At 39.2% G+C, this 13,995-nt stretch overlaps 1 protein-coding gene across 1 annotated transcript in view; it reads left to right on the top strand.

The window, feature by feature from the left end:
* Positions 1-13,995, top strand: part of DNAH17 (dynein axonemal heavy chain 17) — a 145,529-nt gene that overhangs the window by 31,449 nt on the left and 100,085 nt on the right. The window contains exons 21-29 of the mRNA XM_087710100.1: positions 1,553-1,722; positions 2,180-2,402; positions 3,174-3,290; positions 3,920-4,006; positions 4,876-5,028; positions 6,158-6,406; positions 7,375-7,497; positions 12,212-12,559; positions 12,653-12,744. Of these exons, the coding sequence (XP_087566226.1) occupies positions 1,553-1,722; positions 2,180-2,402; positions 3,174-3,290; positions 3,920-4,006; positions 4,876-5,028; positions 6,158-6,406; positions 7,375-7,497; positions 12,212-12,559; positions 12,653-12,744 (1,562 nt within the window). The remainder of the gene's footprint in view (positions 1-1,552; positions 1,723-2,179; positions 2,403-3,173; positions 3,291-3,919; positions 4,007-4,875; positions 5,029-6,157; positions 6,407-7,374; positions 7,498-12,211; positions 12,560-12,652; positions 12,745-13,995) is intronic.

The following is a 13,995-nucleotide window of genomic DNA, read 5'->3' as shown; positions in this document are numbered from 1 at the left end:
AGGGAGACTCTCATTCTTTATCTGAGTAAACCATAGAGTGCAATATTATGGGGATATCTCCTACCCCGTTTCCTTAACCCCATAATGGCCATATCACTGCTAATAAGGGTGTGTAATAGTACGTCATCTGTCTTCTTTCAGTGGCCTCATTTCAATCATTCTCTTTCTATCTCTCTGTTTAGTCCTCTTTCTTTTATAATGTCCCAAATTTGATTCATAGACTATTACCTCATTCCTATCTTTGATTTGAATAAGAATATTCTCATCATTCCTATCACCCATCTCCTCCCACTTATGACTGCATGACTGTAACTTTGTTGCTTGTATTCTTTTGATTTATATTGATTGTTTTCTGATTGCTTATTTGTACCCTATGACTATCATTAAGTGTTGTACTTTATGATTCTTGACAAATGTATCTTGTCTTTTTATGTACACTGAGAGTATACACACAAAAGACAAATTCCTTAGGTGTCCAATCACATGGCCAATAAAGAATTCTATTCTATTCTATTCTATTCTATTCTATTCTATTCTATTCTATTCTATTCTATTCTATTCTATTCTATTCCATTCCATTCCATTCCATTCCACTCCACTCCACTCCACTCCACTCCATTCCATTCCATTCCATTCCATTCTATATGCATCTGGTGTTCCTTCTAATTTTTACATTTTAATAATGATCACCACATAAATTGTACAAATGTCCAATGGCAGGTGGTGTGTGTGTGTGTGTGTGTGTGTGTATCCAACAAAAACAAAACAACACATATAAAAAACTTTCCTCAATTTCGTCAAGCATGTTGTTTGGTTACAAACTTTTGTGCATCAGTTTTTACAATTAAAAATAAGATCACTGGTTATCCATCAAACATAACTAAATACATCATTATCATTGAGCATTATGTGTTCAAGTTACTGCTAATATTAATCATCCATAGAATATACAATACTTATAGTGTGGCATATTCAACTCCAGAAATAATTTCCCATTGATAATCCAAGTAGTTATTGAACATTTCAATTCATGTATGTAAAAATTATTCATTACATCATCATTAGTCCATTTAATATATAAAAAACTTTTCAGTATAACATGGTCAATACTTACAATTATACATAGGATTCAAATCATCATTCAAATAATCCCATTCTTATACATTGAATACATTATTGTCCTTTACATATCATATGATCAAAGGTGGTTTTTTCTTAACCTAAGAATTGTTTTGTCCTGAGTACCTGTGCTTTCTTTTCTTCATCTTTTGTAAAGTATGTTTGCTAATCATCTACAACCGAAAGAGGGCACTCTGTCCCTAGAAAAGATAGCCTTTCCTTACCTTTTTCAATTCTGTGGCAGTAATGGGAAGTTGACTAATGCAGACTTTGTAAGACACATTTATCCTCCAGTCATCTATGTTTTGCCCATCAGTGAAAGAGTTTATGCTGTCTACCTCAGAAAAGATAGGCAGCAGGAAGGTTTTATGTAGAAATTGTACCTCTGCTAGGTCCATTTCTTTTCGAAACTTTTTTTTGTTTTGTTTCCTAGATTGATACATATGAAAAACTATATGAAGAAGTATCCAAGTTTGATAATACCAAAGTGTTCAATGGTTGGCTGCAAAGTGATTGTCGGCCCTTCAAGCAAGCACTCCTGAACACTATCAAACGCTGGAGTTTAATGTTCAAGCAGCACCTCATCAATCATGTCACTAATAGGTAGGATCGGAAGATTTTGACAATTTCCAAGCATCTGATAACACAACCCTTCCTCCTCCCCAAATATGGAGTGTGTTCAAGGCAATCACAGTGATTACCTTCAGAAACTCACTATTTGTAATTGGGAAGCCCACAAGTAGCCCACCCATGTAACAACACCTCTCACACTTGAATTAGCTATCAACTCTACCGAATAAACACGCTGATTCTGATTCTGAAAATGCCACACAAGATGACAGCTAGTAATCTCTGATGGCCTTATCCTTTGTCAATTTGTCTAATCTAGTTTTAAAGGAATCTGAGTTGGTGGGCACTTCCACATGAGGATGTGAGTTTACAAAAACACTTTAAAGATTTGCTGTAAATTAGAGTAACATGGCTACTTCCTCTAAAGTTCAAATCAATGTTATTACTGCATTGAAGGAAGCCAGAATATCATTTTTTTTGCCCTTTGTAGCCTCCAGGAGCTTGCTGCTTTCATGAAGGAGGCAAATGTAGGCTTAACTAAACCAGTGAAAGAGGGTGACTACGATGGGCTTGTTGAAGTGATGGGACACTTGATGAAAGTCAAAGAAAGACAAGTAGCTACAGACAATATGTTTGAGCCTCTAAAGCAGACTATTGAATTACTAAAATTGTACGGAGAAGAAATGCCTGAAGAGATCCATATGCAGTTGCATGTAAGTATGCCAGCAGTAATTTTCACTAGAAACAATTAGCTATTAGTTATCTTTCTTTAAAAAAGTATTTGGATATAGTATAAAATGATACGATTCCTTTTGTACAATATAAACAATCACAAGTATCAAACATTTTTATAGTTCCTATATGTTGGAGTTGAAAGAAGTACAGAACATTTAGAGAAAAAATAATAATTTAGGAAGGTAAATACCTAATTAAACGCTAAATTTGCACAATCTGCAGGGATCCTTTCTATAATTCTGTTTCAGCTCTTTGAGATCCATGTGATCTGCCATATTTCTTTACTGTTCACTCTGCTGAAATTGGTGTTCGAAAAGTCACAAATATGAATAGAGCAAGTCCCCAACAAATGTGTTCATCCTCTTATTTAGCTATTTGACTTCTTTATTTTCTTTTTTCTCCTCATGTTACCTATAATAGTCTGTATTTATTCCCCTCATCCAAAGGTCTCTCACACCTGCATGGACAAAATCAATCTCTCTCTCTCTCTCTCTCTCTCTCTCTCTCTCTCTCTCTCTCTCTCTCTCTCTCTCCCTCCCACCCTCCCTCCCTCCCTCCCTCTCTCTCTCTCTCTGTGTCTCTCTGTCTCTCTGTCTCTGTCTCTGTCTCTCTCTGTCTCTCTCTGTCTCTCTGTCTCTCTCTCCCTCTCCCTCTCCCTCTCCCTCTCCCTCTCCCTCTCCCTCTCCCTCTCCCTCTCCCTCCCTCCCTCCCTCTCTCTCTCTCTCTCTCTCTCTTTTCCTCTTTTTTAGGAATTGCCAGAGCAATGGAACAATACCAAAAAGTTGTCCTTCCAAGTCAAACAAAATGTGGCTCCTCTGCAGGCCAATGAAGTTACAATTATCCGAAGAAAATGCCAACAATTTGAGGTATGTTTTATGATTAAGGTCCAACATTGCTCAAATTCCCTCAAGTATAACATAGATTAAGCATATGAGGGGAGGAAAGAGGCTTTAGATGGATACCTGCCCTCCGTTTGGCAGCAAGGTCACATTATGAGCCATGGTGGCGCAGTGGTTAGAATGCTGTAGTGCAAGCTACTTCTGTTGACTGCTGATTGACTGCAATTTGGCGGTTCAAATCTCGCCAGGCTCAAGGTTGACTCAGCCTTCCATCCTTCTGAGGTGGGTAAAATGAAGACCCAGATTGTTGGGGGCAATAGGCTGACTCTGCATACCCTGTTAACTATGACAAGTGTAACATAGAAACAATTCTTAAGGCTTATCTTACTATCTTTAAAAAGGTCATCCAGAAAAGCCCAATATCATTCTTTCAGAAGGCCAACCAGGTTAAGGGAGTTAATCTCCAGCGATGAACTAAGCATCTCCTCTCAGCTCCAGTCCTTCTGTTCTGATGGTAGTGGGGACTGGCAGCAACTTTTTCATATTGGACAGGCCAATTCTGGTTGAAGGAGGAGGTCCTTAAGTGTTCCAGTGTTGCATTTTAACCATTATTAATTACCTGTTCAAAATTTCCTTTCTCTTTCTTTTTTGTTCAGCTTAAACAACATGAGTTCAGAGAGAAATTCCGAGTTGAGGCACCTTTCACTTTTGTTGATCCAGACGCATATAAATCCCTAAGCAAGGTATAATCTGCTAAAACAGTGCTTCCCAAACCTGGGGCAAAATACCCCAAGTTGTTGGGGGGGGGGGAGGAATAACAACACACAATTGCATTAACCAGACATTTACATTGTCTTGAAGACTGTCACATGTACTAAAATATGCCCCAAAATTTTCCAAAGCATTTGCAAACCACTGAAATTACCAATGGTTATTTGTTGAAATGACATAAGATTATAAATATTATTGTCTTTATAATACTGGTAGTCCTAGAGCAGTGGTTCCCAAACTTGGCAACTTTAAGACTTGTGGACTTCAACTCCCAGAATTCTCCAGGCAGCTCTGCCTGGAGAATTCTGGGAGTTGAAGTCCACAAGTCTTAAAGTTGCCAAGTTTGGGAACCACTGTCCTAGAGCTACAATTCACTGATCATTTGAAGTTACAACAGTGCTGAAGGAAGGGACTTACAACTGGTCATCGAAGTTTGATAAAACTTTCTGATAAGCGATGTAGGGTAATGAAGGAAAAGATTTGGGAAGCGCCATACTAAGATGTCGAAATGTCTATCTGGGCAATATTGAATGGATTTCAAAGAACAGCTGCTCTAATACATGTGCAGTACTTTTAGTGCCATAGTAAAATTCCTAGACCGATTGAGCTCTGTTGTTTCCCTTTGTTGAGATATGTATGTCAGTTAATAATTGTCGCATGTGCTATCAATCAGGCATCAAGAAAACTTCAGTAAGGTCTTGAAAGATGGCCTGGAGTGTCACTCTGTAGATATTTATTGTAATGTTCCTTGCTTTAGTGCTACTAAGATAGAAAGACAGTAAAGGTCCAACCTCTGTACTCAGCAAGTGGAAACCAATGCTTTTTCGTTGTGTGCTTCCAGCAACAAAAAATGATTACGGGCATGGAAAAAGAGATGGAAGCCCTATCCAAATCGGCAGGCTTGTTTGAAGTATCTGTTCCAGACTACAAGCAGCTAAAAGCATGCCACAAGGAAGTGCGCTTGCTCAAGGAGCTCTGGGACATGATAGTCTTGGTAAGACTTGGAAGTGTAATTTGTGGAATAGGATCAGCGCTAAACCCTGAGCCAAAATGACAGGTCTTGTCACATCAAAAAGCAGAAAAAGGGAAGCACCAAGGGAAGAAAATCCCAAGTCAGATCAATGTTGCTTCTCCTGTAACCCAAGTCGTTTGTTTGTTCGTTTGTTTGTTTGTTTGTTTCATTGACAATCTGCTGGTTGATTTCTTTGAGTGACTCCATCGCTGTACTTTTATTTGGAAGTGGAAATGTTGCCAGGGTCTTTGACAAACACAATATTATTTCTTTAATGGTTACAACATGATCTTCTATGTGTAGGACATAGACATCAACCTGAATGTTTGATGGGAATTATGAGAAGCCATTGCAATTGATGGGCTCTTGTGAAGGGTGAGGGAACTAACTGTGTAGGAGAAGAGCTTGGCTTCTCTCTAGGATCTGAAGGAGAACAGTGGGTGCCTTGCCACATTGCTTATTTGCGGCGTCCTGTGACCTGTTGATATAAACAAGTTGCTTGTTTTTTCACAACAATCCAAAGTGCTATCTGTGTGTGTATCCATAAGGCAGGCAGAAGAGAAAAATGACAATACTGGGGTAATGACATTGCCATGTAAAATTCATGATGTATATGCTTGTGTCAGACACCATAAAATCCTTACAAAATGTTGTCACTTGCATAATGACACCACACCCCTGAGCCACCACTTTGATATCAGGTGGCTTGTTACAAACACTTATGACTATTTCCAACTTCTTGGCATTGGGGGATTTTTCTATCCGTATTTCTGGAGATATTGATTATCTGCCACCAGAGCACCCACAAACAACTTGTTTATGCACTCATTAAATAGCAAATTGTTTAAAGCTCTGTGCTCTCTGTTTCTAATGCTGGAAAACCTTTATTTTGAATGGACCTATTTGGGCTACTGAGAAGTAGGTTTGAATAGCACATTATTTGCATTGCATAGGGATGAATAGTAGTAAAGGATTCAAATAGATATCTCCTTGCTTTTTTTCTCCTTTGAGTTGTAAAATCTGTTGAAGCCTTCAAAATGATTCAACATAAGTTTTATAATAGACTGTTTCTCCAGTCAAAGATTGCACACATACATACATTTCCATCTAGGTAAATGAAAGCATTAACGATTGGAAGACAACCAAGTGGAAAGAGATTAATGTTGAACAAATGGATCTTGACTGCAAGAAATTTGCTAAGGATGTGAGAACTTTGGACAAGGAAATGAGACCGTGGGATGCTTTTATAGGACTTGATAATACAGTTAAGAACATGATCACATCTCTTCGAGCTGTCAGTGACCTCCAGAATCCAGCTATCCGAGATAGACATTGGAAAGAACTCATGGAGGCCACCCAGGTAATCTAATGTAGGCTAAAACAAAGGCCCACCATAATTGTCATCCTCATCCTCTTTCTAATATTTGATCTTCCACCAACAAATTTGAAGTGTTCCGATAAAGTGAAATACAAAAAATAATATATATAAAAATGTTCTGACCCCCCCCCCCCCTTCTCCATCCAGGAACGAACGCCGAAACCAACGTAAATGAGAATGTTTTTAATCAGTCCAGACTCTAGTTGGCTGCAAGCCACATAAACAAAGAGATAAGCACTCCAGCAGCAAGTCCTACAAAACCTGGCAGCAATGCAAACAAACTCTGGCAGCAATCTAGCCTGCCAAGTTTGTTTCCTGTTAATCCTTAACGTTGACTTCTGCAGAAGGGCGTTGCACAAGCAGTCTCTTTTATAATCAGGAGAGGATCTTAATGAGCATCAGCTGAGTGTAATCACCTCCTGCAGTTGTTCTTGCCGCCGAGTAGCCCTTCGACGGCGTGCATCCCAGAACAACTCACAGGTGTATTCTGGATCACTCACTCTTGTCTCCTCCCCACTGATCCAAGGCTCAGGCGTCACCTGGAGACCAACTAGTCTCTCTGCACCCTGCTCGGTGTTGGAACCCTGTCCAGGGTCCTCCGCATCTTCCAGGGCCGACTCATAAGACCTCTCGAGTCTGGTGGCAGCTCCAACGGTTCCTGCCGAGCCACAACATAAAAACTATATTTTAAAAATTGTTTTTATTATTGTATTGTGAGCTGCCTAGAGTTATGAAAAATAAATAGCTATATAAAGTCTTTTAAATAAATAAATCTACTATAAGTAAAGTCATAAAATTGTTAGATCCAAACATTGGTTCTTCTGATTTGTTGTTAATCTGAATATAAATTGAAGCTGCAATTATTATAAAATTGCAGAGTAGAAAAGAAAAACTACAGAAGAATGTTCTGCTCTGATTGACTGTCCTTCCTAACATGTCTTCTGCACCAGGTGAAGTTTATCATGTCTGAGGAAACAACACTGGCAGACCTACTTCAGCTGAATCTTCACAACTTTGAAGATGAGGTTCGCAGCATTGTAGATAAGGCTGTGAAAGAATCTGGGATGGAAAAGGTACGGTTTGTCTCATGCCATGACCATTAATTACTCCCTCATAGGTACAGAACAGTTTGAAATGACATTGAACACAGCTGTGATTCTCATTCCTTTCTTCATTGTGTGGGCAAATCTTCACCATGGGATCTGTTCGATGTTTTCAGAATAGCTGAGAATAAAATCTGACCAAGGCTCTGCATGCTAGGGAGCAAGCAAGCAAACATTGTACAGTGTTAAGCAGTGGTGGGATTCAATTTTTTTACTACCGGTTCTGTGGGCATGGCTTGATGGGAGTGGCAGGGGAAGGATACTGTAAAATCTCCATTCCCTTCCGATCAGCTGGGACTTGGGAGGCAGAGAATAGATGGGGGTGGGGGCAGTCAGAGGTGGTATTTACCGGTTCTCTAAACTACTCAAAAATTCCACTACCGGTTCTCCAAAACTGCTCAGAACCTGCTGAATGCCACCTCTGGTATTAAGCATTTTTAGAAACCAAAGTTAAAATAAGCCTATCAATTCTACTGATTAAGATGAATGTTTGCTTTTTCATATAAACTTTTGCACCTTCTGTTTAAATGCTTTTTTTTAATATAGTGTAATTACAAATAGGCATAATTATTTTTTTTGAAAAGTTTTTTATTTTATTTTAATTGAACAAAAACACAAAAAAAGAATCATTCTTCATTACATCTTGAAGAAAGTGTGTCGATTGGTTACAAATAACTTTCATGCATTTCTTCCACAGTCATTACTTATAGTTCATATTAGATTATACACTTTAAATCAAAAATCTTTGTATATCTTACTATCAATGTACCACAATTCTCATTTGACTACAATTATTTGAACATGCTTTTACCTCAAATCATTCATACTTAAAGACACAACCACATAATGGCATTCATTAGCTATTTCAAAAAATCCTCCAATAACATGACACCTTTATAGCATCTTTTAAGTAAAAGTCAATTAATAAAGTTTCTAAACCTTCCCGCCCCTTTCCCCCCCCCAACTCACTGTTTAGAATTTATATCCAAGTTACTTTTGCCAATACCATAGCATGTATATATTATTATACAATGTCCATTGACATTTCCTTGTTATTATAATTGGCTAAAAATCATTTACTATTTATGTCCCATCTCCTCTCGTCAGACACCCCCCCAAAAAGAAAAAAAACTTACACCTTTGTGACAAGATCTAAATAAAAATTTGTTAATAAAATGTACAGGTCTTTTTCCCAAGTTGCAGTTTGCAATTTATATCCAAATTGCTTTTAATAGTTTGCCAGTACATGTATATATCACTAATCTGTATCCATTATCATTTCATTATTGTTATTATAGTTAATTATTTGTTAACGAATAAACATTTAATAACAATCTAAAACAATCTAAGCGTTACTAAATTCCTACTTACTGATCACCAAAATCAACTAATTTTTTATTATCAACTTTCATTGTCAACCTGTATCTTTCTAGTAACAAAACAGTCTTATCTCTCTTGCCAATTGTGGTGTCAGTCGTCTTTTTATCTCCTTTGTAAGGTTTTTATAGACTTCTCTCTGCACTTTGTTGCTTGAAGGATCTCTCAGGTAATCTCATTACCCTCCAGCTGCTACTAAAATTAACTTGTCTTTGGTTGTCAATCTTGCTTCTGAAAAAAATTCTCTTCTTAAGTTCATCATCATTACCATTTTTTTTCCTTCTGTATCTTGGAATCTGGGGTAGAGCCCCAATTTGTCGAATTCCCTTTTCCGTAATCCCTTCTTTCCACTTTCACCCACATTTGCTCCATTAATAAATTCATCTATTGTCTTGTCTTTATCTTCTATATCTTCATTTTCCCTTTTAATTTTTGGGGCTCCAACTCCATCATCTTTTGCTGTGAGAAAGACTAGTCTTTCCAACTTCTTCTCAATTCTCCCATAGCCTTCCAATAGATTTTGAATTCCAGCCAAGATATTTTGGAATTTTAATGTTTCCTCACCTGAATATTGATCCATGTTTCCAAAAAAGAAGAAAGAAAGAAAAAAGAAAAAAAACTAATAGCCACTGCCACTCTAGCCTTCCAGGCTTCTTTTATTTTTTAATTTTAGGTTGACTTGAACACAAGTTCTTTTATGCTCTTCAAACGAGAAGGGTTCTATTTTTTCCCCTTTCTTTTCCTTGCCAAAATAGTTCTCAAAAGCACCTGTGAAAACAATTCATGCCCTTGACTCTTTATCAGTTTCTGTAAACAAGTTGCAAACCCTTCAGCTACAAAGTCAGTGAAATCAAAGAAGGCAAGAGAAGAGATACGTTGTTTCAAAAACTCCAGCCTCTGATCTCCGAGTGGCAGTGTTGCTACTTTTCACTTTATAATTTTATCTCTAGTTTATAGGAAACAAAGTTCTTTAGATTTCTTTTAATAACAAGTAATACGAAGAATTGTTAAAATAAGAAGGTTTTAATCCAGAAGTCAAGGAATAAAGCAACAAAAAGCAGAAGAAAACAAATCAATCCGTTCACTTTAAGAGGAGAAATAAGAAATGTTGCGAGCACCTCAATCCACAAAGAATAGTTACAGAGGAAAAAAAAGCTTTCCAAGGCAATCCAATTAGGGTTAATTTCGCCGCTCAATTCTTTTGCTTAAGGATCTAATGTGGCTTTAAAACATTTTTTCTTTGGACAGTCTGTCGCAAAATAGAAAATATACCTCACCAGATGGACTCACTTTCTCTTTTCACTTCTTTCCTTCCGGAGCCGTCCCAACTTCATCAGCCTGGGGGCTGCCTGTTTCCCTTGAGTCGATCAGGGACTTTGCAATGTCCCTGAGACCAGCAAGGCTTCATCTTCCTGATGGCCAACTCTACGGGATGGTTTAGGTCTCAATGGACCGTCCAGCGGCAAAAGTGTCAACGGCAGTCTTGGAGTATCGAGACTGCATGTTGTGACATCGTGACATTGGCTCCTCCAATTGGATCATAAAGGCCAAGAAAACTTTCAAACAAAGAGTCAATGATGTACCTCCCCAAGACGATATAGCAGCACTTAAATATATGTTAAGTCTTTGAAGTGGTCTTTTCAATACAAATCAGCCACCCAGTTAGAAAAATGTCTAACAACTTATATACCTTAGTATCTCAGAAGAGCTTTTTCTAGAGTTTGTTTCAAACAAGTAGACTTCATGGTAGGACAGGGGAGGTTTTGTGTAGTCTCAATTGAAGAATTTTGTGAAGAACTAGCTGTTGAGGACATTGTACATATTCTTCTTGACTGCAAACGGTAGTCTGCAGAAAGGGCTTTTTATTTACATTCTTATTTAAAAACTAAAACTGAAAAATACACGGGCATCCAGGAGAAATTGTCTTACTTTTTACAGGGAATGAACCTGCACATAACTACTGTGTTTCCTCGAAAATAATACAGGGTCTTATTTTCTTTTGCCCCCCCCCAAATAAGTGCTTGGTCTTATTTTCAAGGAGGTCTTATTATTTTTTAGGTGCAGGAGGCTCTCTAACCTCGGCCCGTGGATCAGCTGATCCAGAGAGGGCCGGAAGTTCTGTCTCTGTTTCTGGCACACTCTTGTCAGCCCTAGCATCGCTGGGTCTGCCACTCTTTTTGCAGCCGCCACTAAGAGAAGGGGTGCGGTAGCTAGGGTTTGCAGGAGTGGCCTCAGTCCATTCCGCATGGATGGGAGATGTGGGGCATATTTTCCCCCTTCCCTCCCAGGAAATGGTGGGGACTGGCTGTGCATGCATTTAAATATTTTAGGGGAGGGCTTATTTTCAGGGGAGGGATTATTTTAGCACATGTGCACAAAAGCCCGATTAGGCTTATTATCCGGGGAGGTCTTATTTTTGGGGAAACAGGGTAGTAAGACTGCAGTGGTTTTTTTCAAAGGCCATTTCAAAGTAGATGGGATAATTCGATCAGATTGGAATTAGTTTGAAATCGTACACAGGAGTCCACTAATTTTTTCTGAGCAACATTCAAAGCCTTACATATTTTGGGATCAGAAGGATTCTCTGCTGCACATCAATTTGTCTTCAGCTCATAAATGGAAGCTTTTCTCTGGGTGAAAGGATGACTAGCGGAGGGGTCCTTCTTCCCACGGATGGAACCCTCTCCTAGCAAAGCCATTAGTGACATTGTGTTTTCTTGTCCTTTTGGCACCAAGGAGACACATATTTATTCTTTGCAGAGCTTTGAAGTTTGCCATCATTACTGATTGTAATGGCTGTTTCCATGCTGGCTTTACTCAGAGTAATTTGTTGTGCGTTATCGCTTTGTTTGTTCTTTTATCTGGGAACTGTTCTGGAACATAGAGTATACAACATATAAAATAAGTTCAAGCGAATCTTTAACCCTGCTGTGTAAAATCTGGAACAGTTGCTGTGTTTGCCTCATTAGCTGGTATAATACACAACTGTGACCAGGAATGGTGCTGCCTTCTTTAATATTTGTCCTCCTTTCTAAAATCCCTTATTCACGAATAAGAAAATGGTGTATAAAGAATCCTATTGGCTTCAGTTCTCATGATTCCAGCAGGCATAGCTTTGGGCCAAGGTCGTTGACGTGTTATGAATATGTAAATTCAACAGATTAGGATAACACCAAGCAAGGGAGGAGTGGGTTCTCTCACATTGTTGCCTTGCTTTGGTTTGCTTTAGCAAAATGGAAGAAATCCACCTGCATTTGCAATACCTCAATTTTTAAAATGTTTCTCCCCTTTTATTATTGTCTTAAAGGTGCTGAAGGCTCTTGACAGTACCTGGTCAACCATGCAGTTTGAACATGAGCCTCACCACAGGACGGGAACAATGATGCTGAAGGCAGACGAAGCACTAGTAGAAACCCTTGAAGAGAACCAAGTGCAGCTCCAGACTCTGATGACTTCGAAGTATCTGTCCCACTTCCTACAGGAGGTCTCCGGCTGGCAGCAGAAATTATCCACTGCTGACTCTGTGATAGCCATTTGGTTTGAAGTCCAGAGAACATGGAGTCACCTGGAGAGCATCTTCATTGGCTCAGAGGACATTCGAAATCAGCTGCCTGAGGATTCAAAGCGTTTTGATATCATTGACAAAGAATTCAAAGTAAGCAGACTTCCTCTTAAGCACTGATTCTGTGATGTTACTATTGCAAAAAATACTACTTGAATGGCTGATAAATTTTTCTTCTCTTTAAAGATATTAATGGCAGATGCAGTAAAAACTCCCAATGTGGTTGAGGCAACAAATAAACCAGGTCTCTATGACAAGCTAGAGAGCTTGCAGCAAAGGTCAGAAGGCTAATTTTGTCAAAATGCAAATGTAAAATAGAGTAGAGACAGAATGAATTTTTTTTTGCAGCAGAAGCAAGTCATAGGGCAGTGATGGCTAACCCTTTTGGTCCCGATTCCCAAACCACGCACGCGTAACCCCAAAATACAATGCGAGCGATCCAAATGCAGGCGCCATGCCCCACCTGCATACACACCACACCCCCATGCCCCCCGCCCAATTTTGGCTTCCAGGTTGGTGCAGGAGGCCTTTCAGGCCCAAAATGGGTTGTACACAAACCCTAAAATGCAATGCGCCCCTCCCTGCACGTACCCCACCCCTCACCCCGTGCATGCGCAGCAGAAACCAGAAGACCAGCTGGCCGGTGGGAGGCATGCACGCTTCCATGGTGGAGCTGGGCTGGGCTGACGGCTGGTGTGCCCGCAGAGAGGGTTCTGTGTGCCGCCTGTGGCACACATGCTATAGGTTCGCCATCACAGTCATAGGGTGACAGTTATAGGGTGACAGTTCTTGCAAGTCCACGTTTTAGCAAAAAAAAAAAAAAAGCACCATTTCGTCAGTGCCAATTTCTATTTATAATTTTTATTTTTTTAAATGCCAACTATAAATGGTGCTAGGTCCCCCACTCTGAATAACTAAAATTCTTCAGCTAGAGCTTGGAGACAGAAGCGTTTTCTGCCTGGCCTTGGTTTGGAAATAATTGTCTCTCACAATAATAACTAGGGAGAGTTATGTTTCAGTGGCTATGGATCATGTATTTCAGTAGTTGTACCAGTGTACTGTCTCAAACTAGAAGTGTTGGCAGTGAAGGCAATGAAGATTATTTCATTATTTCTTTAAACTGAACAATAGTAGATAATATGCAGAGAATAACCCAAGCACCAAGTTTATCACAACCTCTGATATGACATTTGGGGCATATTTGCAAGTAACCTTTTGCTTCTAAGTTAGGTATTATTCCTATAATTTATTTATTTTATTTATTAAATTTCTACACCATCCGTCTTACCTGAGGCTGGTGAGATATGCATGCACATTTCAAGTCCCAGCTGATCGGGAGGAAATGGGGATTTTGCAGTAACTTTCCCCTGGAGTGGGAAGATTTTGCAGTAACCTTCCCCTAGAGTGGGGAGGGAATGGGAGAATTTACAGTATCCTTCACCTGCCACACCCACCAAGCCACACCTACAGAACCGGTAGTAAAAAAAATCGAATCCCACCACTGGTCTAAATCAATGTACAACAATAGT

Source organism: Thamnophis sirtalis, unplaced genomic scaffold (assembly GCF_051295495.1).
Source record: "Thamnophis sirtalis isolate CommonGarterSnake01/CBP01778 unplaced genomic scaffold, rThaSir2_p1.2 scaffold_3, whole genome shotgun sequence".
Taxonomy (NCBI): domain Eukaryota; kingdom Metazoa; phylum Chordata; class Lepidosauria; order Squamata; family Natricidae; genus Thamnophis; species Thamnophis sirtalis.
This window is presented reverse-complemented; position numbering and strand designations above follow the sequence as displayed.